A 24,623-nucleotide genomic window follows, 5' to 3' on the forward strand; every position below is an offset into this window, starting at 1 on the left:
ATTCTAATAATTTGGTCATCAATAATGGAAATTGGTTAAAAGGAATAGTATAAAATCATCAACAGTTACAAAGAAATATACTATTTATTTATAATATGGATCCCCTTTAGCTGCCACAAGTTTGAGAGTGACTCTTACTGGGGTCCTTTCTGCAATTTACCTCAATGACTGCAATACATTTGCAAATAATAAAAAAAAAATGGTATCTATCCACCTAAAATGCTGCTATATTATTCATCTCATGTCTAAAATTTTAAATGCAACATGTGAATGAATAAAAATCACTAAAAAAGGGGGTGCTCATTCTTGTGTTTGTACCTGCAACGTCGCCATGCTCTCATCTGTCCTTCCTATCTGTGCTTCCAATTCTGCAGCTTGCACCATCAACAGGGCTTGGATATCTCGGTCTCCCCATTGAACACATTCATCCATTCCCTCCTGTATCAGTACAGCTATGTCCTTATTAATGTTCTTACCTTAAAAAGTTAAATAAAAAAAATTAATGCTTGCCATCAAATAATCCCCTAATTCACAGGCTGCTATTATACTGATGACTGTGTCTCATTACAGTGTAGTAACATAAAAATCTTCTCGAAGGGATACTTTTTTAAAACAAGCAGGATTAATATTTCTGTTTGCTAGTCAGCCTGACAATGTTAATATATATGATTAGTAAATATGGAGTCCTGGAATATTGGGAAAAGAAGCCAACAAACTTGTAAGACCTGGAAAAAGAGTTGCCATGCTAGGGAGGCTAGCAGTCAGGCTGTGGATCAGAGCCAGCCGGCAGCGCAGCCAAAGCAAAGCTCCTGTTCTCTCACGAGCTTCAACAGCCCTGGGACTGTCTTCATCCAGGCTCTGTGACACACTGCAGTCTTTGGCGTCCTTAAGAGAAGATATAAAACAGACAAACACAGTACATATGGGCAACTGGAATGAAAATACACTTAGAAAGGTGATAGAATAAACCGTATGCATTTGGCATCAAGACTTAGGTAGAAAGACCACTTCTAACATATCATTGGAAATGGTCAACATACAGTATGTTCATGCAATCAACAGTGAGGAACAAATGTAAATAAATAAAAAGGAAGGATCATGAACTGTAATAATGAAACAGAAAGATAAATGACAATGATGTGGCTTTATCCAATTTGATATTATTAACATATTGATCACAATAAAATCCTTAATAATAATTTTACATTATATTATTTTCCCCAGATATTGCAGTATTGTACTTAGCTTCACAAAGACTGAGTGTCAGAGAATATAACTTACTGTTTATATAGAACACTAAAGTCAGACACAATAATCAGGGAGGCAGAGGTTAGAGGTTCTGGATAAATAAGTCATGTTTGATAAAAATTGAGGGAAGCAAAAACAAACAACGATTCACCATGAAGAAAACTAAGCAGGGAGACAGAAGCAGAATCTAGAAACAATGACAGCAAACCTAAACAATATTGTGTTAAAACTTTACCTTACATATTTTATTTAACCTTAATGGACAGAAGAAGCAATGCATAAAAGGTATTTCAGTGGTAAAATTCCCCCATTTTATTAGAGGCTGGTACAATCATAGAGAAGACTGGAAACCATGTTAAATTCTTCCTGTTAAATCTGTATTTTCAAGCGACCAAATATATAAAAACATTTCTCTTTGATAAATCTTTTGTAATTGGGAAAAAGCAATAAGTTCAGCAAACCTTATTCTCAGCCCTGGTGAAAGGTGAATTGTGTACTGGACAGTAAAAACAGAAACCACAGACAAATGCATGTGACTTGGTACCTGCTCACTCCCAGGAGGGGATGGTCTCACAATGACTGGAGATGTCTGCAGCAACACCAAACAGGAAACTGCAATCTCAGAGCTAAGAAGGGAACAATCAGAAATGGCAACTTAGAACACTTATACACAGGATGTAAACAGACAGCATTGGCTTTAATCTGCCTTGAGGTCTAAGTACCTAAGTGCAAAGTTTCCTTGCTGCAGGAAGAGGTTAGCTTTAAGAAGGTTAAACTCCAAAGTCAGCTCCAGGTTCTCGGCCTCACTGCAGCGATGAGAAGTGAACTGCTGCATAGCAGAGGACAACAAGGTGGAGGCTCCTTCCAATAAAAGACACTATGTGAGGGGAAATGACATATTTTCACACATGGGCCAACTTTTCCACAGAATCTGTTTCAGATAGGAGTAAGAACAGAAATGAAAAGCAGCAGAAACCCAACAACAATTTCTTCTGAGATAAAACCTCTTTACTGCACAAAATAAAAAAAAAAATAAAACATAACAAATTTTTCCATCTCAGTCTTACTTTGATCCTTTCTGGAGATGGCTTCTCTTTCTCATTACAAAGAAGGATCTCTGCTTTTGGGCTGGATCCCTCTCTCTCTCGTCTCTCCTGCTCATCACACTCTCTATCCACTTCTTTATTTTTGGTGTCATCACAACTTTCTTCACTACCTGTAAGACAATTTATCTTTATCAAGGAGAAAACCTTTCCATTTACCTCAGTAGTAATGGTTTATTGCACAAAATTCTCTTTAAGCTGCACTATTATTTTCTTTTGTAAACACAATGATAACACATGAAATTAAGTTACGAGAAAAGAGCTTCTTGCTTACAGACCTGACACAGAGCTGCCAGGTTCAGACTTGGTGATAGCTATGATTAGCTGAATACGAGCCAGTTGGAACCTGGAGCATAGAGTCGGACCATATAATTTGCAGACCTCTGAAGTGAAGTCACAGTTCATAAGGTCTTCCAAGGCCTATTTATAAGAATCACATAAAAAAATATAGATGAGATTCAAAGATAACCATTTCAGTTTACATTAAATCATCAGCGTTCATTTTATTTCTTCTATTTTTTTGGATTGAAAGCATTTCTTCTTGCATTTGAACCATTTTTTTTAACCAAAGTTGCTGACAACATACAACTTCCATAGATGTTATTGTAAAAAACAACATCTGGATGCAAACATTTAAAGGTATTTATTCTCTTAGTACAAACAGGGACATGATGTTGCATACACACTAAAATGATTAGATAAGCACTTAAATATAGAAAAAATGTGTTTTAGCAAGTTTGAGGGAAGCTATACAGCTCTGTAGTAATCAACAATGTACTGGCATATTTCTGACTGGATTACTGACCACTACAATTGATCTAAACTGGGTGGTTTCCTAGCATGGATCTCCTTTAAAAACAGCTTCCATTTAATTAGGTAGGCTAAGGCCAGGGTTTGTCATTTATTTGTACACCAGTTCTGATGTGTGTTTTGGATAATTTTCTGTTTAGAAAGCCAGTGAAAGAAAGCACTGCTTGAAAATCAACATATGTTAACATATATAGCTCAAGCTTGAACAATTAAATCATCGGACAGGATAAAAAAAAAGCAGTTTGAGACAAAATTCACAATAGGAATGTAGAAGAGTTTTGAAGCTCAGAGGGATGGTGGTGATAGCATCATGCTGTGGGGCTTTTTCCCTTCTCTACATTCTAAATCAACAGCTTAAACTACAAAGATCAAAAATATATCAACTCTAATTTTTGAGTGGATAAAACCAACGACATAAGGCTACTGGAATGGAAATGTAAGAAATATTACCTAAATATCAGGCACATGCAAACATAGTACACCGGTCAGAATGATGCCAGAATCTTTTTGATGGCTACCAAAGAATTATGGATTCTTAACAAGACAAAAATGTAACTGAGGGTGCATCGATATTTTTGAAGGCTTTACAAATAACTGAACTAGCATAGAGAAAATAAAGAAATTCTGCATGCTGCATCGTAATTACATCCTGAACTATATCAATACGAGCCACAAATCAATAATAACACAGATTATAGGTGTATGTCAAGCTTGGCCCTGAGTTTCTAGATAAAAATGAATTAAAGTATAAATTAATTGAAACTATTTGGTAAAGTAATGTTATACAGAGTTATTAATTTACCTCCAGATTATCAGGAAGAGATTTGTTGCTGCAGAATTTTCTCACAGGCTGTTCAATAAACACAAATCATATTCAAATAAAATAAAAACATATCATTCAAATCCTTACAAAGTTTAGTCATCATGAGCACACTTATCCATTAGAGAATGAGAAGGTAGCTTGAAGGAAAATCTAAAAAAAACATGTGTTTGAAATGGGTTCGACAAAAGAATAAATACTTGTAGATCTTTTTTGGGAAAGTAGAGTCCTGATGGAAGCATCAGATCTGCTCCTTGAATGAGCTGCACAGCTTCTGTGATGGCTTCAGTAAACATGCACAACTCTGTGAGAGCTCGAACCTGCAGAAACAAAACAACAGCCACATCAGAGCTGCATGTGTGGAAAAATAATATATCATGTTTAAACAGCAGATAATGTCAAGGGTTTCTATTAAAGTCTTTTTTGTGTGTTTGTTCATGTTGTCTGAATTCAGTGTTGACTCGCTCTCTCCTTAAACTGATAGAATGAATAGGTTTGCTTTCAGTTTAGCTAAGCTAATATAAATCTCTAGAAACTACAGATTGCTTTAACATTGCTCAGCTAATTCCTCACTGTGTCACTATCTGGTGAAAAATAAAAACTCTATCATTCTGACCTTAAGAATCTTGGCTTCAGCTGTGCGTTGTACATCTCTGCACACAGGCCCCACTAAGTGGATGTAAAGAGCCAGTATGGGTAGAAGCTGAAACAACAGTTTACCAGTTACGTTTTTTATGCAAGAATTAAAATTTTAATTAAGGACACCTTATTTAAAACCTACCGTTAAGTAGTAGCCTGTGGTAAAAAGCCAATAGCAAAGAAAGTGAAGACTTGTCACTGTGGTGTCAATTTGAAGCCTGTGGGGCTCAGAAAAAAGGTTGACGCCAGGAAACAGTTCATCCCCAAAGGTGTAGGAGGCATACTGAATATTAGATTGAGGGTGAGCCAAGGAACAATCCAGCACACTCTGAAGAGGAAAAGGAGACATAAATAATCATAAACTAACATCCTGGAAAAAATGGATTACCTTCCAAAATGTCCATACCTCGTAGTTTTTCCACATTACAACTACAAACTTCCAAAAAAGTAAAAAAACAATCCACTGGACTTTGTTTCCAAATTTGAAGACATTTCACTTCCCATCCAGGAATCTGTTTCAATTCAAAATGTCAAAAATAGAATTGAGATTTTGTTAAATTGTTTGACATTTTTCCAAGTGGACCACAAACAAAGCCTTGTTTTGGCTTAGAAAATATGCATATTGAAGCAGAAGAATAGTTCTGACCCTTACGAATGGGCTGCCATTTGGGTTCTTTATTAGCCTGCAATACCCGATGCTGGTCTATGTCTCTGAAGGGGGGTTGGGGGGGTAGTTAGGGGAAATTTGTTGGCCTGGCTGAACAGGTGAGGTCAGGTATGGGGGTTGCAATGATAGCGGGAAGGAATCAACTCTGTTGCTGCCTCGTAACTTTTAGAAAGCTGAAACCTGAGTCCACCCCCTCTGTTTAAGGTTGGTTTTTCTTTTTTAACGTAGATGGCTTCCTTCATATCCCTCTCAAACTACCTGTTTGCCTCTGGAGGAGTTAGCTGTTCTTTGTCCAAAATATTCACATTACGGACAAAGAAGAGCTAACTCCTCCCGACAAGACTCGGCGATACATCTACTCCTTATGGACAAAGGACAACCCAAAGGGAAAGCAGAATATTCACATTTTGGACAAACAAGATAGGTGGACAAGAAGTCTTCAAACTTAGAAACAAAGTCCAGTGCATTGTTTTTAACTTTTTTGTAATGACTATGAGGTCATACATCTCTGCAGTATAAGTGCAATAACCCAAGCCAACTACTTTGCAGTCTTCCCTTAGCTCTCTACTGTGCACATATTTATATATCTAAGAGAAATATATTCCAGAACATTACAACTTTTTTCTTTTTTTTAATGCTTTTTATATTGTCTGTTGTACTTTCATCTTTAATGGAAGCTTGCTTTAACTCTTTGTACTCTCTGTACTGACTGAGAATCTTCACCAGCAAACAGCTATAAATGTAACCATCAGGTAGATTACCTTAAAGAAATGAGCAGACAGCAGACAGCAATTGGTGCGCTCATCGATATCAGAGGTTAAAACAAACCTGCAAAACAAAACAAACGCCTTAGTGGCACCCTAACAGCGCATGCTTGCAAGACACTAAAATGTGTGTCAAACTAAAAATCCAACCTACTGTGCTATCTTTGCAGTGAGCACAGCGCCTTGCAAACATCCCCATATACCAGCTCGCTTTACAGCATTTTGCAAGGAGGTGCTCTGAAAGGAAACCCCGTCCCATTTCTGAATGACACCAGAGCTCTGGAAGGCCCGGTCTACAGCTTTACTCCAGCAGGAGTGTGCAGCACTAAAAGCAGGACAACACAAGTGGAGCTGAAATTATGATGAGCGTAAAAGAGATCATGACACAAAAAAATGCACAGATTGTTTCTTACTCAACTGTCACATAGAAGATGGTGGTATTGATGTGAAAACGACAAGATAAGCAGATGGGTAGTAACTAGTTACATAACTAGTACAGAACAACGGTTGCTTGTTTTTTTCTACATATGACATTATTTGATGTGCTGTCCTTGATGAAATAAATGTACTCAAATCAATTTACTCAGTTGAATTTACTTGTCTGATTTTTAAGAGACATGTACTTCTCCTATATTGTACTTTTTACTTTTATTTGAGTGAAAATAAAATGAGCAGTCACTACTCTTACTTGAGTAAAATGTCTGGCAATCCTACCCATCATGAATTGTTTTTCTCAGTGAAGAACAGCTTTGTTTTAAATAAATGTGCACCAGAGAGACAAACACCTGCAGTTAATGTCTAAGTGTGACTTTGTTTTTACTCCAGCTTCTTAGATTTAATGTTACTTTCTATTTGCTGATCCTGTCGTGTCATTTGGAGGTCCACTGGAAACATAGCAAACATACTATATCATGTTAGAGGAAGTTACTTATCATATTCTCACCTACAGGCATAGAATACTATTAATAATGATGTCAGAGTTTTTATAGCAAAAAATATCTTGCCTACAAATATCTATATCTACATATAAATGTATAATTTTTTTAAAATTGCTAATAACTATATATTTTGTAAATATACATTACTTTTTAAAACATTAAATCAGATTTAGCCATTTTCCCCAATTACTTTTTTTCTCTTACTTATGACAAGTTTTACAAAATTTACTGGATGGCTGCTTTTTCCTTCTACTTGAGGAAAAATATTATTAAGTAGCACTAAACTTAGTACAATTTTTTGGCACCCTACACACCTCTGAGGATAGCCCGCAGGTTTCTGCCTTGATCTTTACCATATTGGGGGTGTCTTGATAATTTTATCTACATGATAATTGCAGGATAAAATTCTACCATTTGTTGTGTCTTTAGAGTTATGATGTCTGCTACTGTTGGGATCCCTTCAATTTCAGACGTGGGAAATCCAAGATATTGGATTGTCGTGGTCCGTTATTCTGTCTTGTGTGGTTTCCCCAGATTCAAGTGCATTTAAAATCAGATGACAGAAATAAAAAAAATCGGAACTTTTGCACCTTGATAAGGCACGTTAACCAATCAGAGAATCTGTCTAAATGCAGGGAGGGGTCTCAAGAGAACGTATTAAATATGTAAAAGAGTTTCAAGAGAAAAAAAAACAACAAAAATATATACTTATTTATATCCTACTTTAGAGGCGATCAGTGGGATCTTTGGCATGCATAACTAATTTTTCATCAGCCTGTCTGTACTTTAAAGGAGAGAGAGGATTGCAGACTCGCCCACTGCTCGCTGAAGACAATAACAGTAGGATTGGTTTCAAAATTTGTCAGTAGTCGACATTTTTTTTTAAAGTCACTAGTGGAGTCTAAAGAGTCGGAAGACTGAATTCATTCCATTATCTTTCTCCCTGCAAAGCTGTCAGAATAAAACCATAAAAATGAACAAGAATACATATAAGCAGGTTACAGGGTTACATGAAAAGGCCAGAGAAATATTTTTTTTTGCAAAACGCAAAGTGAAAGTGCACCAAATACTACACTAAAATACTACCTTAAATGTGGCAAAAACAATCTAAATTAAGTTAAAATATAGCGTCTGTGCACTCTGCTCGATGCATGATGAGAGCGTCAAGATTGGGTTATGGTGTACTGTGCATGGAAAGAACCCAATGTATAATTAAACATTTTGATAAATTTTTTTTTAATCTATTTTAAAATATTGCCATGTGAACCAGACTTAAGCTTTTTAAGGTTTTCTAACCTTATGTTTCCAGCAAAGAATCGTAGGTTCCCCATTTCATGCAGAGCTAAAATTTGAAGGGAGTCATGACCATTAGCGTGGAGGTCCTCTATGGATAAGCAATAGAACAGAAAGGACAGTAAGAGCTTCATACACCAAGCAATTAAATATCATCAAATACTATCACTTGATACTATTATTCTTTTTTTTTTTTCTATCTAGGATTGTAACAAATATAAATGAGTTAACACACATTAAAACATAGAAAACTCTTACTGATTGAGTTTAAGTATGCAGCAGCAACAACTGGTATGCTCTTGAGACTAATGGGATGGCGGTAGATGGCACTTGGAGTTCTAAAGTCGTCCTCATGCAGGTCATGCGGTAGCAGATTCGGAGTGAGCAAAACTGCAGGGCTGAAGGTAGCCTGGGTTGGTGAAAGGCTGAGACTTCTGTCTTGATGATTTGGAAACTGTGCTGCAAAGCATGAAGAGCAACATCTGCAGATTTTCCCCCACCACTGAGCATGTGTGTGTGTGCATCTGTTGTATAATAACCAGTAAACCTACAGAGTTGTGAGCCTGCTAAAAGCTGCACCACTAGTGAACGACTGTGCTGGAGGACTTGAAGACAGTGCGGGCTTTTATCAAGGGCTTCGCGATAACAGCTCAGGGTATCCTCTACGTCCAGAGGAACGCAGACCAGTGACATGGAGCGCTGCATCTCTGAAGCTTCAACACAACATTTTTAGATGCTAACAGAGTATTTTTGAATGTGCTTTACATTTCTTTTATCTATCGCACCGCATGAGAGGACCTAAATATTTTTTGCTGCAGAAGAAAACAATCCAGATCAAACCTTTTAGGGAAAGTGCATCCTTTTTTGCAGTGGGCTCTTCCTGTGACACATACTGAGTCCATCCACTGAGCAACTGGCAGCTTGCATAATTTCTGTAGGTTATCTAAGGGTCAAAAGGAGCAACACTTTAATACCTTTAATACACAACTACACAAGATTGATCATTAGTACTTCTTTAAAACTCCCCTTGGGTTTCCGGCACTAAATAAGAAAATAGGAAAACTTTTTATGTTGCTTTTTTCCTCACATGTTGTTTTGAAAAACTATTGCTCATGGATAACATTGTTTTCTATTTTTTAAAGACCCTCTTGAAATACACACAAATAAGTTAGGATTAGTACTTTTTTACGGTAATGTCTGTGCTTGCCTGGTTTGTTAGACCTTTTGATTTTTAACTACATTGATCCCCACATTAAGCTGGATCTAATTTCTCTTCTGTGTGTTCCCTACTTTCTCCCCAGTGGCCTTCTGTGTCTTGACGTGGTGTGGTTGTGGGACTGCCGGTCCTCCAAAAGAGGCGATTCTTTCAAGCAGCTTCCTCTGAGAGTGGACCAGAAGAGGAGCTATGCTCAAGACGTAACGTTCCCTAAGACACAAAACAGAAATGAATTTCAAATTTCTTTTCAGAAATAGTTTCATTTAATGATTTTCTTTACTTATTTTGACTTAGTTTATTTTCTTGACTAAGTTTAACTTCAAACTAAATGTAAAAAGTTGAATAAAGAAAACATGCTTTGCATGCAGACAGTTTAGTGTCCTTCAAAAGTGTTCCCATTTTCCCACATTAACACCATAATGTTCAAAGTACTGTTTTATTTTAGTGACTGACCAACAAGAGGTAAGGCATGCTTCCAACCTTTCTTATTGAACATAAAAACACCTAATAATTCAATTTCAATTTCAAAATGTCTTGATGTTAAAAAAAGGATTCACCGTGTGTACGAGTTGTAAAGTAAGGCGAAGTGTGCCAAGGTTTCCCATTTTCCACAGTCATAAAGTTGCTCAAGAGTGTAGAACACCAAGGTTCGAACCCAGCGTAAGTCCACCAGGAGGCAGTCATCGAGGGGGGCTGAGAAGTGGAGACAGGATTCAAGTTCTTCAACAGTAGAGTCGAGATCATACAAACGCCAAATCTGGTAGAAAGAGGAAGCACAGTTATAGGGAGTTGGCAGAAAGTCATGAAACCTTAAACTGGTTAATTTTCAGCACTTGACCTTTCTTTAGATCTAAGTATGCTATTTTAGTGACTGTAGAGTATTATTTTTTGCATGTTATTAATTTGTCATTACTGTACAGACTCTTATTTATACAACTGCGTCTATTTCATTTTGCTGTTACTAAGTGTATTTGCATGCTTTAATATTCCTTCCACTTTACTACTGGTACTACTCCAATTTCAGTTTCTATTCTATTCTTTTTTTTTCTTTCTAGAATTTGACAAATATTTTACAAAAAAAAATGTTTCTAAAGATGCCTAAAAAAATTAGGCAGAAGCAAAAGCTTATTTTTGCCTAAACCATTTCCATATAAAAAAAAAAATAGCTAACATGCATTACATACAGTACTCAATCAACTGTCCTTCCACTCATATTACAGGTATTTGAATTAAAATGAATTAAGTGAAAAAGTAAACAAACACATATATAATTTATCAGGACATCAGTACTCTATACTCTACTTCTACTCTACTCTGACCTGCAGTTTATCCAGCATGTCCAGCATAAGATCAATGGCCAGCACCAGAATAGGGGTGAAGATGGCATGCAGCTGATCAGCTAAAACCGGTGGTTGCTTTTCTTGCAAAGCAACCTGTTGTACCATAGAGGTAAATGTGTTGTTTTGGTCCCACAGAGTCTGACACACATACTGCAGAGTTGTCCAGTGGCTTCCACGGTGGGCCAGCACCTGGAAACAATAAAAACAGAAATATTAAAGACGTGAGGTGTAAATAAAGGAGTCAAACATCCTTGTTTTTATAGCTTCATCTTGTATACCATTGCTCTGCGAAGATATAAAGCAGCATTTTTAACTGAATCCAGCAGTGATCCAAAATTGCTTGTGGATGTCTCAATGGATTTGTCCTGGCTTTTAAAGGATCCCTCTCTCTCGCCAATAATTTCCTTCGTAATAGACACATCGTCTCTGACAGCTAGAAAAAGGAGCATCAGCCTTTATTAGAAAAGCCAACTTACAGTATACCTCTTTCAGATTAAATTCTCACCTTCCTTGTGTGTCGTTTGTTTTCCTGCTTTCAGTATATCCTCCCTAAGGCAAGAGTTTTTCTTCAATTCAAGTTTATTTTCAGAAGACGGCAGAGAATCCTTCCTCATGATGATACCGGAGTAGGCGAAAGATAAACACCGAGCACCAAGCTGGCTGTACCTGAGCAAAGATTTAGTAAAGGTAAAGGAGGATTTACATTCACCTGAGATGTTACTTTAAATAACAAATGTAAATATCACTATATCGAAAATTAGAAGTTACAGAAACATTTAATGAAGTATTTATGAACTGAATTGTCTCCAGAGATGAGAACTGTATATTGAATGCACACCTCTGCTCCAGCTGTGTTCCATGCATCAGTTCCAGGCCCTGGTAGAACTGTGCTAAATGTGCCATAGCCATGCAGTAGTTGGAGAAAGATCTCCATGCTCTCTCTTTGGCCGTTAAGTTCCTCAGCTTAAGCAGCCTTCTGTGGCGATACACTTTATTAGACATCATAGCCAGTGAATTTTCCACAATGAGTATCTCCCTGAAAACAGAGACAAAAAGACACTGTATGAGTCCAAGTGATTACACTGCAATTCAAAGTGTCTCCTACCAATAAATATCCACATATGATACCTGTTAGTTCTCAGATTCTTTAGCAGGCTGTGTGGTATTTTCGTCTTTAGCTTCCTTTGCGTATGTTCATATGTGGGAACGTTCTATAATAATAACACACACAAAGCTTGTTATTGTATGAAAAATAAAATAAGATACACAGATACATGAAATATAGTTTAGATTTTGAATACTCTGCCTTAAAGCTTTTTCACTTTTTTCACATGGAAACCATAACTCTAAATTAGACAATCACTGTGTTATTCTTACACATTACAATTTTGGTAGTAACCCATCATTGTAGCCCTGGTTGTATCTTAAGGGTTGTTTTCCAGCTCAAAGTTCAATCTTCAATCGGTACTCAATTCTTCCACAAACTTTACAGGTTTTCTTACAGGAATATTATGCATTTAGCTCCACCAATCTTCCCGTCGACTATCATCCGTTTTTCTAGCCCTGCTGAGGGATTTCTTCAAGAAAAATTTCTACTACTGCTTCATGCTTCCCCAGAAGGTGGGAATACTTACAATTCAATCAGCTGGCCTTCAATAGATTAACGTTTGAACTGATCTGTTTTATCAACATTTTTTGGTTGATTTGATTCTGATTCTGATGCCTTAGGATGATATGAGTTGTAAATTGCCTCTAGATAAACAATGAATATGCATTTAAGATGAGTTGCAAGTGATTTACAAATATTGTTTCCCGTCATGGAAATCAGTAAATTGTGTGTGCTACAGGCAGTTTGACAGTGGCTATAAAAATGGAATTAGATGTAATAATGATGATAATTAATACACATACCCCTATGATATTTATACAAAATAATAACAATGATGTTAATGATAAATAATGATTATAGTGAAAATTTACATTTGTTTCTCAAAGTTATAAAAAAAAAAACAGTTTAATATAAAAAATTAAATATTAATCATAAAAACCTGAAAAAGCTGATACTGTCACCTCCTCAACCTTGACTCAAATTTAATTCAATTCAATTGTATATATGTATATATAATTCAATTGTATATATATATATATATATATATATATATATATAATATAATATAATATAATATAATAATATTAGATATATAATTTAATATATATATTGAAATTTGTGGTAGTAATATGACAGATTATGAAAAAGACCATGATGTATGAACAGTTTTGTTAGATATTACATTTGCTCCACATGATGCCCATGTGTATGTATTGGGAGAATGTATGTTCACCTGAGGCAAATCTCTTATCTTTGTAGCCGGTGAGTTACTTCCTCCTTTGCTATTGCTGATTCCCCTTACACGGTTTTTGGTTTGTCCCAACATTTCCTTGTGTTTTCTGGTGTAGTAAAGAGCAGGATGGTGAAATAAGTACACTGTAATAGTGAGCCTCATTGTGGCATAACTACTCAATTACTAATATACATGGAGAGGGAACATAGATCTATTAATTGAAGCACAAATGGAAATATAAAATCGACATTGAAAGGTATTTTCTTGTCTTGCACAAATATTTGGGAGGACTTGAAAAGTCAGAAATACAAACCTGGAGAGAACCTCATGAATGTTTTGTCCACAGATCAGCACGAGGTCTGCCCTACCCTCTTCCAAGGTCCTCTGTAGAAGTAGTACAGCAAACTCAAGGAAATAAGTTTTCCCTGTGAGCTTCATGACTGTTCACAACACCAAAACATAAGAAATAGATTAACAAATTGATAAATTACTATATAAAAAATAAACATTTGGACAATCAGACAACAAGTTCCAATTTCCCTGTATATTTGGATAACCAAAATGATTCTGGTTTGATAAATATTGAATGTTTAAGGAGTTTTATCTTTATTTTCTGATTTAAAGGTGTACACACAAAGTTTGCTATGCCTTTTAACAATGTGGGGAAACCCAGGAATGTAATGGCTTTGCAAGGATCTTATAGGTCAACCCACGACATTTGACCCTTCTCTAAACCTCACAAATGCCTGAAGGTGCCACAATCAAACATTCCAACAGATTAAACACATAATATGGAATTTGTTAATTTGAAAAAAAAAAACACGAAAAAAGCAAAGTAATTGTTTTTGTTCGATAGTTAGAAAAATGGTAAGGTGTTGAATTATATAGTGAAAATCTCTGGTTCCAGCTGTTTAAGGAGATGAATCTCACCTTTGTTGTAGCTATCCTGTAGTGTACAGCGGGATAACAGTTCATACAGTAGGGTGGGATCCTCAACGGTAGTCGATAAAATATCTGAAGAAATCAAGAAAGCCATGTTAAAATGAAGCTAAGTTTTTGTAACTGAGGTGAAGTGAAATGTCTTAATTTATGCTTAAAAGAAATGTTATATGTCACCTGCTAATGTTATATATGTATATAGTCTCAATATCTGTCCTGTTACCTTTTTATATTTTATCTTTTCCATTATATGCTAATATATATTTTTTTAATACATTGAGAAAAATAAGTATTTGAACACCCTGCTATTTTGCAAGTGTCCCACTTAGAAATCATGGAGGAGTCTGAAATTGTCTTCGTAGGTGCATGTCCTATGTGAGAGACATAATCTAGAAAAAAAATCCAGAAATCACAATATAATAAGTATATTATAAGTATATAATATATACTATTTATTGTATGATACAGCTGAATATAAGTCTTTGAACACCTGTGAAAATCAAACCAGGTGTAGTTTTTCACCTGGTTTGCACACATTGCAGGAAGGATTTTGGCCAACTCCTCCACACATATCTTTTCCAGATCAGTCAGGTTCCTTGGCTATCGCTGAGAAACATGGAGCTTGAGCTCCCTCCAAAGATCCTCTATTGGGTTTAGGTCTGGAGACTGGCTAGGCCACACCAGAACCTTGATATGCTTCTTCCAGAGCCACTCCTTGGTTATCCTGGCTTTGTGTTTCAGTTCATCGTCATGTTGGAAGACCAGGCCTGGAACCATCTTCAGTGCTTTAACTAAGGGAAGGAAGTTGTTCCCCATGGCCCCTGTCATCCTCTCATTATTATAGTGCAATCACCCTGTCTCATGTGCAGAAAAACACCCCCAATGCCTGATGCTACCACCCCCCATGCTTCACAGTAGGGATGGTGCTCTTGGGATTGTACTCATCATTCTTCTTCCTCCATACATGGTTAGTGGAATTATGACCAGAAAGTTCTATTTTGGTCTCATCTGATCACATGACTTTGTTTCATGACTTCTCTGATCATCAAAATGGTTAATTGGCAAATTTAAGATGGGCTTTGCCTTGTGCTGGTTTAAGCAGGGGAACCTTCTATGCCATGCATGATTTCTAATCATGACGTGATAGTGTATTACCAACATTAACCTTGGAAACGGTGGTACCAGCTTTTTTTAGTTCATTGACCATCTCCTCCTGTGCAGTTCTGGGCTGATTTCTCACCTTTCTTAGATCGTTGAGACCCAACAAGGTGAGATCTTGCAACTATGCAACTTATGCAACTAACAACCTCAAACAGGTGTATCTAATTTAGGATAATGAATGGAGTGGAGGTGGACATTTTGAAGGCATACTAACAGGTATTTGAGGGTCAGAATTCTAGCTGATAGACAGGTGTTCAAATACTTATCTGCAGCTGTATCATACAAATGAAAAGTAAAAAAAATGTTATATCACCTACAATGACAATTTCAGACCCCTCCATGACATCTAAGTGGGAGAACTTGCAAAATAGCAGGGTGTTCAAATACTTATTTTCCTCACTGTATGTTCTTTTTTAAGTTTCTTTACTTATTTCTGTTGAGTACAAGAATTCTAATCTGTTTGAACTGTGGTCTGTAACAAAAGGCTAATAAAAAGCTTGAATGTTGACAGACTTCATTCACATTTTTTATATTCATTGGGCTCAGGGCAAAAAGCAGGGGCAGTTTAAATATGGTAACGCAGCCCGTTTCTAAGGGTTACATTAGAAGAAGGACTGTCATGCTATAACCCATGGTTTTTAAACTTTTTTCATCCCCTTTGTGAACATAGTACATACAATAGCTGGGTTTATTTTAGTGTAAAATTTTTAACTGTCATTTTTTTGACCTGGAGTTAAATGTTTTTGCTCATAAATTGCTATATGTTGAATAAAAGTTTGAATGTTGTTGTGAATGTATTCCATACATGTGCAGAATAATCAGTCTGATGATGATTTGAGCTAGATTCACACTTTCAATTGTTGTTCTCACACTAAGCCAGTGGGGGGAGTGCTCACAGAATATATGACAGTCCAAAGCTCCTTTTACTGTACATCTTGATTGAACACTGAATGGGTTTTTCATTGTGTTTTTTGCTACTGAACTGTATGCTAATCAACAAGAGTCCAAAAATCCATTGAATTAACCTAATCTACAGTAGTAGCCATTCAAAACTTCTCCACTTTCCTTGATGGGCCCTTGGCTGGTCCCGTACAATTCCTTTTTAAACATCAATATTTGTACTAAAATATTCTGTCATGATTTGTGGACATTAAGATCTAAAGAGAAGTGCCTTATCCTGGTCAGACCCTATAATTCAGTGAAAGGGTGGTTTCAGAGTAAAAAAAAATATGCATGAGGGGGGTCACTCCAGTGGCTGGAAGTTGAAGGAGGTTTTGCTGGGAGTTGGAGGGAATTGGGCTGCCATTCAGTTGGGGTTTGATAGGAAAGGGCCATTTTGAAGGGCTACTACTGTATATGTTTGAAATATAGTCTAAACATATAGATTAGGTGAATTCCTTTAGGTTCAAGCCAGAGTCCTCTTAGGGAATAGCTCATGGATGGGGAGCAAAAAGACATGAATTTTAAATTGGTGGTCTTAAACAGTAGAGGTCAGGCCACATTTTATGCAGCTTAATGTAAATTCTGTAGTTATTCTATACACAAGAAAGTATTTTGTTTTTACCAGTGTCTTTGTTAAGCTTTGTCTTGGAGACTATGCTTTTTTTGTTCTTCACATGCAGTGCTTTGATCTGGTGGCGTATCTTCCTTAGACCATCGTTTGCAGCTTGAGCCCCTGCTTTATTCTATCAAAAAATACAAAAACAGAACTGTTTAATATCCACATTTCATAACCACATACATATAATTCTGAAAATTATGAAATCATGAAACAAATGTGCCTCTTGTTTTACACTCACAGCTTGCCAAGGAAGTGTGCTAGGTTTAGAATGTGCTTTAAAGAGCTCCTGGAGTAGATTGTGCCCATCATTACACTGAACCTGAGAGAACAAGACAGTCAAACACAAACTTTGCCACTGATGTTGGTAGAAGTAATTTAAACTCACAAAAAAGTAATCAAATAATTGTATTTCTATGAGGTGCTTTGGTAAATTGGTTAATCTGTTGTGGAGTATTTTCTGTTGCATCTTCATTAAAATGTATTGCTATCTACCAGGTATTAAGGTGTATATTTCATGAAATAGGTAACAGACCATCTATAACACACTTTCTATACAGCTCTATAATGCAATATTTTGTTTCCCTCTTTTTCCTCCCGTTTACTTCAAAATGTAAGTCTCTTGCTTGAATGATTACTTGGACAGCATTGTTTTATTAGTTTAGGTAGTTATAAACAGTAGTCTAGTTGTAAAAAAAAAAAAAAGAAGGGAGATTGTGGATTTTTTTTTTTTTTTTAAGCATACATAGCCTGATTAATATGGTCTATTAATCTAAAGCAATATGCATTGTATGGTTGTTACATGTCAGGTTTGCCAGTCATTGACCAAGGCACCTTACAGTAGAACTGCAGTCAGTCCCTGTACTGGCATGGCTATCACTGTCCCTACATAGATAGGGACTAATTTCCCAATGGGATCAGCAAGATTTGGAACACAACCTCACAAATGATTGCAAATAAATATCTGAATCCTTTAAAGTCCTTTAATTTTTTTTAATTCAAATTCAATTAATTAAATTGAAATAGATTAAATGATTTTCAAAATCTGAAAAAACTGCTTACAAATTCAAATATATACATTAGAATTAGCCTGAAAATTAAATAGGCCTATATAAAATCAAATAATTTTACTCACCTTTTAAACATTCATTTAGAGTATTTATTTTATAAAATAGACCGTTTTTCAGAAAATCAGTAATTTAAAGTAAGCTAGGCTACATACTTTAAAACAACTTTATCAATAAGAGCCAGCACCATTGCAGCCATGAAAAATTCCGTAAGCAACTGTTGGGACAGCTCAGTAACAGCACTAGCGGGGTATTTCATAATTCGGATATTAAAAAAAATATAGTTTTTAATAGTCCAAATTAACTGAAATATCTTGATTATACTTCCGGGTGCGTGACACTTTAAATGACAAATCAGATGACGTCATTGGAGATATCTCAAAATGCATTTAGACTCTCCAAAATGTGATTAAAGATATCTTGAATAGTTTTTTTCTCTAGACATAATATAAAAATATAAAACTTTAAGGGCAGTCAAAATTTTGTAAAAAATGTATGCCTATTCTGTAAAAAATTCTGTATCTCTATATCTGTATTATAAGTTGTCTTCTCAATTAAGAGGGCCCCATGCCTGTCTTTGCCTAGGGCTCCAAATTTCATAAATCCATCCCTGCTTCGATTTTCTAGTCGGGTTTCCTCTGCTGTGCCAAGAATTACCTCCCCTGTCGCGGGAACTATGCATTGCCCTAAACTCACGCCCATTGATGATAAAATGGATTGAAATACAAACGAAAAGAGGCATTTTAAACATATTCATAATGTTTTCATATTTCTTATACATGGATGGCTTAAAATTGATAGTTTAGGTGGACAGATACATTCGAATTAATAGTATTTTACTTGTACAATATTGAGACACGTTTCAGTAGATGTACTTCAGTCAGTGTGCAATGAATAAATTCTCTGCTCAGTGGATGCCAATTCCCGATTTTCCTATCAACACCATTCTAGATCATTTCTGAAACTTTATTTGTTAAACTTAGAACCTGGAATCTGCCGAAGATTCCCTCCCCTCCTTATTTTCACATTTATTATCCCAGACTTATGAAACTCACAATCACAGAGAGCAGGTATGATTATGCAGAGACTATATATATTTTACCAGGTTATTATTGTCTTTGATTTTGTCTAAATTGGAAACATAAGATGAAAAATGTACCTTCCCTGTTTCAAAAGTGGTAAGATTTCTAAAAATAAGAAAAAGTCCTTTCATATTTAAAGTCATAAGGTCTCTGTAGTTTCTAGGCTGTAGACAGAACAAACGAACAAACCTTTGACAGGTAGTAAGTGATACAGCCAACCATGTGCATAATGGACTCTGAAGTGTATCCGGTCCCTCTTTGCTTTAAAAGAGATGAATTCTCCTTCAAAAACACCAGACACTTTCTAAGTACCTGAATTTCCAAACAGACACAGAGATGTAGATTGTTTTAAATTGTTTTGAATGTACATATATCATTTTAAATAATTTTTACATACTTGCACCACAGGATCGCAAGAGATTTGATAGTAGATGAGAGGAGCCAAAATCATGTAGCAAGTAACTACAGCTCGTAAAGCAGTCCTGCCATCATTCAAATACATCGCCAAGTCAATGGCCAACAGCATCCTCTCGCACTCTGCTATCTTGGCTTCCTGTATTCACACAAGAAATTCATTAATTTGAGTTTGTGATGTTTCCTAGTTCCCTCCTCAAGGACATGGCAAAAGAACAGAGAACAACATCTAAAGCACCATAGATCTCGCCTGCGTTATTTAGGTTAATGATTATTATTCAACTAAGGTGTAAATTCAAAAGGAAAAAAGCATAGCTGACAACATAAACTTAACATCAGTGGTCAAGGGTTGTGGTGCTTTAATGGTATGAGGCTACTTTGCTGTGTGAGAACCTTGAAATTTTCACCTGTTCCCAGATAAATGGCCCACTGTTACTGAATGAAGCCCAGTGGAGGGAGGCCTGCTGAACATTGATCTCTGTTTCAGTGAAGATGGAGGCCAAGAACATCTGGCAAAGGTGAGGAGAGGAGTTTTGCAGTGTTTCCTTTCGAAGCCTTGAAAATTGAATTTGGAAAACTTGATTATGAACGTAAAAAATGTAAAAACCCAGTTGGAAAAAGTGAACTGTGTTTGTTTCCATTCTCACCGAGTGGAAGAAAATCTGTTTAGTTCGCTTTTAGATAAACAGTCTGGATCTGTGTAATGACTCCATAGCTTCCTGCAGGCTTTTTTAGATACAGCATACTGCTCTGTTTGAAAAGCCACCTGGAAGAAAAGCCAACAAAGCCTCACAAACATGTATATCCCTGCTTTTTCTTGTATTCTCTGCTTGGTAAAATTTCAATCTTTGTGTGTAATTTACCTGAGCCAAGTAAGCCCATGTACAAAGCAGTGGGACAGGCATACATGCTATTATAGGTAATGTTGTATCCCCTATAGCATCGCCCAGTAGCTTTCCCTGGCTGTCATAGGCTGCTACAGCAAACACATACTTCTGGTTTGACTGGAGGCCCTTTACCATAAGAAAACACTCACCAGAAACCACTGGAACCTAAAACATAAATATGCTTCAGAAATTACATAATAGGAGATATTAACAATTACATATCCTCACCTTTAAAACTCTGTGAAACAAAACCCAAACCACTATAAATTACCAAAATCCCAGTTCCTGGTATACTGCAGTCACCAAGCCGGACTTTCTGGTTAATCCCCTGGACTGCACGCCCACAAAGCTGGTACCAGCTCACCTTAAGAAAAGGAAATGATCATTCACAGAAATAATTTGTGTGTAACAAAATTGGCTCATGATGTGAAAATCTCACCTGTCTTTCTAAGTCATATGGCGCAGGAGCAAAGGTAAAGGAGTTGTCTGTTCGTGACAGTAAAATTGGAGGAGCTGGAGAGTTTTCCCCAGGTCCTGCTTTGTCCTTCTTTCGTCCGGGATTCTTAACGTTAGCCATGTATATTTTTCTTTCCTCCAGTTCAGCTTTTTCTATCAGGATGGTGGCTTCCTATAAAAATACATGGGTAAATAAATACCTAATATAACTTATTCCATAATGCTAATTCAATCAGCAGACAATCTTACTTAGGTTATGCATTTGCAAAACAATATATATATATGTGTGTGTATGTATTGTTTTGCAAATGCATAAGCTCACTCTAGAAATATAAAAACGTTCATGTAACTGAAACCAACCTATTTCACAAGGGTTGTATATGTAAAATACCAGTTTATGACTCCTATATGGTGGAATGATGCCGGCTGAAAAAAAAGTCCTAATTGATATCAAGGTCTGTCATAGCTACAGGATGGTTTAAAATGTTGAAATAGTCCAACAAAACACATTCATCGTTTTTCTAGCTTAAATACTTTCATTATCTGAACCGTACTGGAAGTACTTTTTCTGCGGTACGTTACTGGCCGTTTCTCAGAGAAAGAACAGCAGTTACATTAGGGACACTTTTATTGTTCATCTCAGCTGCAGACTGGGAATGCTTCACACAACTTAATGTCCAAAAGCCTGGATTGTCCCTACCATAAATCTTATGTCTGTAGCAGCATGTCTGGAGGATGCTCTTTGTAGCCTTAAGCTTTTATTTACAGTCATAGTGAACAAATTAGAACAAAAGGGTTGTTGTATCTCAGATTAAAAGTTGTTTTGAAAATAGCTTCTAATGTCTAATGTTATATCTTAATCTTAAATGTTGTTTTCATCAACTGTAAATAAAGTATTTGTGTAAATAATCTTTGAGTTACATGACATACATGAACTTTTTCATGATTTTTCCTAATATATCAAATATGACTGGTTGGCTATAATTTGATCAGCTTTTCTGCAGCAAAACAAACTAATATAGAACAAAACAACAGGTATAAACAAAGAAGATCAAAATGTTTTTCAGAAAGCCTATTTTTGTTTTCCCACAACAGGTTAATTTAAAGGTTTATATTTGAAGGGAATTGTTTACAATGAATTCTTGAAATATTCTAAATGCCAATGCTTAACCTCTAGCAGGCTTTTGATTTTGCTGCTTTCATTTGGTCCCCCTCTGCTGTGCTCCACTGATGCTTTCTGGATCATTAAATGAGCTTTGGACACCTTGTTCCTCTTGATGCGATCCAACAGGTCAGACTCTGTAACTACAAGGACAAAGAAAGCCTCAGAAGTAACCTTTACATGCAGAAATGTATGTGAGGTTCTATTTTTTTAATTAGCTCATTGTGAGTAATATTCAAAGGATTAGGAGGTTTCCAAACAGCACTTAGCTTCTTTAATAATCAGCAGAATATATGTCAATTTTAGCAGTGAATCAAACCTTCATTAAGCTGCAGTAACTTGACAGAAGCCTTGACGTAGATGATATCCAGCTGAAGGTATAGATCCTTCACCAGAATAAACAAATGTTTGGACTCTGTGTCTTGATGGCCTTTATTTTCAGACTCTGTCTTAGTTTCCTTTTCTTCTTCTGCCTTGAAAGAGCTTTCATCTGTTCTATTTTTTTCTTCTGATGTTGTTGTTGAAGATACAGTCGAGGGATGAGGGGACATATATTTCTAGCAGAGCAGAGGATTTATGTTTAATTTCTGTTTAACTAATGAAACTTTCCTTTTCAAAACTAAACCCACATTGATAAATGAAGAAATAAAAGCTTTAAATAACTTTGCAAGAATAGAAAGATCATCTGTTTACCTGCATGCAGGCAGTATCAGTGATGGCTGAGTGATCCAGGGGAATCAGAGCAGAGACACCCTTTGACAAGGCTTCTTGAGCCTTCTTTGTCACTTCACAGACCTTTTTTAGCAGGTCTGTGTTCGACCTCTGTTAAATAAACACATAAGAAATGGATGAAGCGAAGTGAAAGGAAAGTGAGAAACAAAATACAAAAGAAATTTGACTATCTAGTTAATAAATCCCATCTAAGTGTTATCTGATTTCACTATACATACAAACAAGATGTAAAAGTGGGAACTCTGGTCTGATGGACACAATTAAGTCTTTTAGCCGACAGGCCTCCGTGTCAGAAACTTAACACTGAATATTCCTGAAAACACTCTTCCAAGAGTGAAACATGGCAATGGCAGCATTATGCCGTGGGCGTGCTTTTCTTTAGCAAGGGCAGGGAAGCTGGTTAATGGGAATATGAAGTAAACTATGTATGCGTGGAGGTTCCTCCATCTCTTCCTCCGTGTTAGTATTTATTGATATAAAGGTCTTCACGCAATACATTTATAATTTCACTCTTTTGTGTTTTTTTGGCATTAGGTTGTTTATTATTATGGGTGCACAGATTTAGTAAACACCTTTTGTTTATTTAAATTATTAACTACTTTTCTTTGCTGAGTTTCAAGGACTGGCTGAGTGGAGAAGACTGGTTGAAAAGCAAACCAGGAAGTGGAATGTACCATCAGGCTGCTGGAAGCAGGGGACTGGATGATAAGAGTCTGCTTCTCTCTCTCTATTAATGGCATAACTGTTAAAACATTTTTGGAGTTAGGTTGTTTTCTTTTGATAGTTGTGTTGTAGTCAAAATGTGTTGTTTGAATTAGTTATTTATGTTTATGCATTGATTGTCTTTGTCTCATCTCCTACCCCATCTTGTTTGAATAGGCTAGCCTTTGTGTATAAATTCCCCTGTGACCTCATTGTGTGAGGTCAGTTTTTTTTTTTTTTTTTTTTGTTATCCTGAGTTAGGTATGCCCTAGTTGAATTCCTTTGGCACATTTTGGTATATTTTTTTAGATTTGATGCAAGTCCTTTTGTGAAGAACTTTTTTGGAAATAAATAGAAAATACTTTTTTTATATGCCTTTGTCCTTGTGCCTTACTGGACGGTAGTGATGGTGAGATGAAGCCTCATGAGTCATTGAACCGTTTGGCCAAATTGCTTCAACGATCCCCACAGTTCATGAGGCTTCATGTGAACATGTCACCACCTACTGGTGGACAGCAGAACTACAGTTTGTTATAAAATCTGTGATTTTTTTTGCAACTGTTCTTTTTTCCCCCTTTTAGGTTCCTTTGAAATTGTTAATGGTTGGTGTGTATAATAAAATCTTCTGTAATTTTTTTAAGTGTAAAATTCCTTAGAACAATCATTGAAGGTGCACAGTTTTTCTGCCATTTTAGTAAAATAAACTCAAGCAGACACTGAAAGTGTTTGCGCAAATTGGGCAATGATGAGCAAAATGAAAGGTGTTAGTTATTTTTATTCAAATATGATAGTTTTTCCACATTTTTTGGTTTTAATCAGGGTGGAAGTTGTGTTCAACCAATCTTTTGGCTAAACCAACCTAATTTACTCAATCTATATTTTTACTCAGGCAAAACAATGCAAATTACTCTCAACAGCCAAAATAATTAAGTTTAATCGCAACTTTCAAAAGTCAAAGACAGGTCTCCTCTAGAGTGAGAGCCTGTCTCTTACAGATGATGCCACCAATTTTGATTATTACATTGTTTATTCCAACCAAATTAGTTTTAACTAGGGTGACCAAACGTCCGTATTTCCCGGGACATAACCGTATTTCACGTCCTGTCCCAGGCATCCCGGGGTTTTTTTTAGAATGTGAGGAAATGTCCTGATTTTTTAAATTACCTTAATTGGACCATTTAATTTACAGACACTAGGGCACTGCGCACGACGCTGCGTGTGACGTAATCCAGCCTTATCATTTGTTATTGAAGTTATTGCTGTTGACTTTTACTGAAAAGCAT

At 36.2% G+C, this 24,623-nt stretch overlaps 1 protein-coding gene across 1 annotated transcript in view; it reads right to left on the minus strand.

Annotated features, from left to right (window-relative positions):
• The window catches only part of cfap54 (cilia and flagella associated 54), a 38,113-nt gene that overhangs the window by 667 nt on the left and 12,823 nt on the right, over window positions 1-24,623 (minus strand). Inside the window, exons 17-54 of the mRNA XM_015382794.1 lie at window positions 22,600-22,728; window positions 22,226-22,463; window positions 21,916-22,049; window positions 20,728-20,916; window positions 20,560-20,652; window positions 20,265-20,453; window positions 20,049-20,167; window positions 19,809-19,956; window positions 19,385-19,540; window positions 19,177-19,299; window positions 17,080-17,160; window positions 16,845-16,965; window positions 14,111-14,194; window positions 13,494-13,620; window positions 13,181-13,286; window positions 11,967-12,049; window positions 11,677-11,874; window positions 11,344-11,504; window positions 11,117-11,271; window positions 10,818-11,027; window positions 10,056-10,255; window positions 9,573-9,708; window positions 9,123-9,225; window positions 8,834-8,995; window positions 8,541-8,741; window positions 8,286-8,373; window positions 6,206-6,376; window positions 6,049-6,115; window positions 4,763-4,948; window positions 4,598-4,684; window positions 4,182-4,301; window positions 3,964-4,011; window positions 2,630-2,771; window positions 2,316-2,464; window positions 1,971-2,125; window positions 1,793-1,874; window positions 726-885; window positions 319-476 (exon numbers count right to left, since the gene is read on the minus strand). Coding sequence (XP_015238280.1) covers window positions 319-476; window positions 726-885; window positions 1,793-1,874; window positions 1,971-2,125; window positions 2,316-2,464; window positions 2,630-2,771; window positions 3,964-4,011; window positions 4,182-4,301; window positions 4,598-4,684; window positions 4,763-4,948; window positions 6,049-6,115; window positions 6,206-6,376; window positions 8,286-8,373; window positions 8,541-8,741; window positions 8,834-8,995; window positions 9,123-9,225; window positions 9,573-9,708; window positions 10,056-10,255; window positions 10,818-11,027; window positions 11,117-11,271; window positions 11,344-11,504; window positions 11,677-11,874; window positions 11,967-12,049; window positions 13,181-13,286; window positions 13,494-13,620; window positions 14,111-14,194; window positions 16,845-16,965; window positions 17,080-17,160; window positions 19,177-19,299; window positions 19,385-19,540; window positions 19,809-19,956; window positions 20,049-20,167; window positions 20,265-20,453; window positions 20,560-20,652; window positions 20,728-20,916; window positions 21,916-22,049; window positions 22,226-22,463; window positions 22,600-22,728 — 5,259 coding nt within the window. The remainder of the gene's footprint in view (window positions 1-318; window positions 477-725; window positions 886-1,792; window positions 1,875-1,970; window positions 2,126-2,315; window positions 2,465-2,629; window positions 2,772-3,963; window positions 4,012-4,181; window positions 4,302-4,597; window positions 4,685-4,762; window positions 4,949-6,048; window positions 6,116-6,205; window positions 6,377-8,285; window positions 8,374-8,540; window positions 8,742-8,833; window positions 8,996-9,122; window positions 9,226-9,572; window positions 9,709-10,055; window positions 10,256-10,817; window positions 11,028-11,116; window positions 11,272-11,343; window positions 11,505-11,676; window positions 11,875-11,966; window positions 12,050-13,180; window positions 13,287-13,493; window positions 13,621-14,110; window positions 14,195-16,844; window positions 16,966-17,079; window positions 17,161-19,176; window positions 19,300-19,384; window positions 19,541-19,808; window positions 19,957-20,048; window positions 20,168-20,264; window positions 20,454-20,559; window positions 20,653-20,727; window positions 20,917-21,915; window positions 22,050-22,225; window positions 22,464-22,599; window positions 22,729-24,623) is intronic.

The sequence above is a fragment of the Cyprinodon variegatus genome, unplaced genomic scaffold (genome assembly GCF_000732505.1).
Source record: "Cyprinodon variegatus isolate N-32 unplaced genomic scaffold, C_variegatus-1.0 Scaffold267, whole genome shotgun sequence".
Classification (NCBI taxonomy): Eukaryota; Metazoa; Chordata; class Actinopteri; order Cyprinodontiformes; family Cyprinodontidae; genus Cyprinodon; species Cyprinodon variegatus.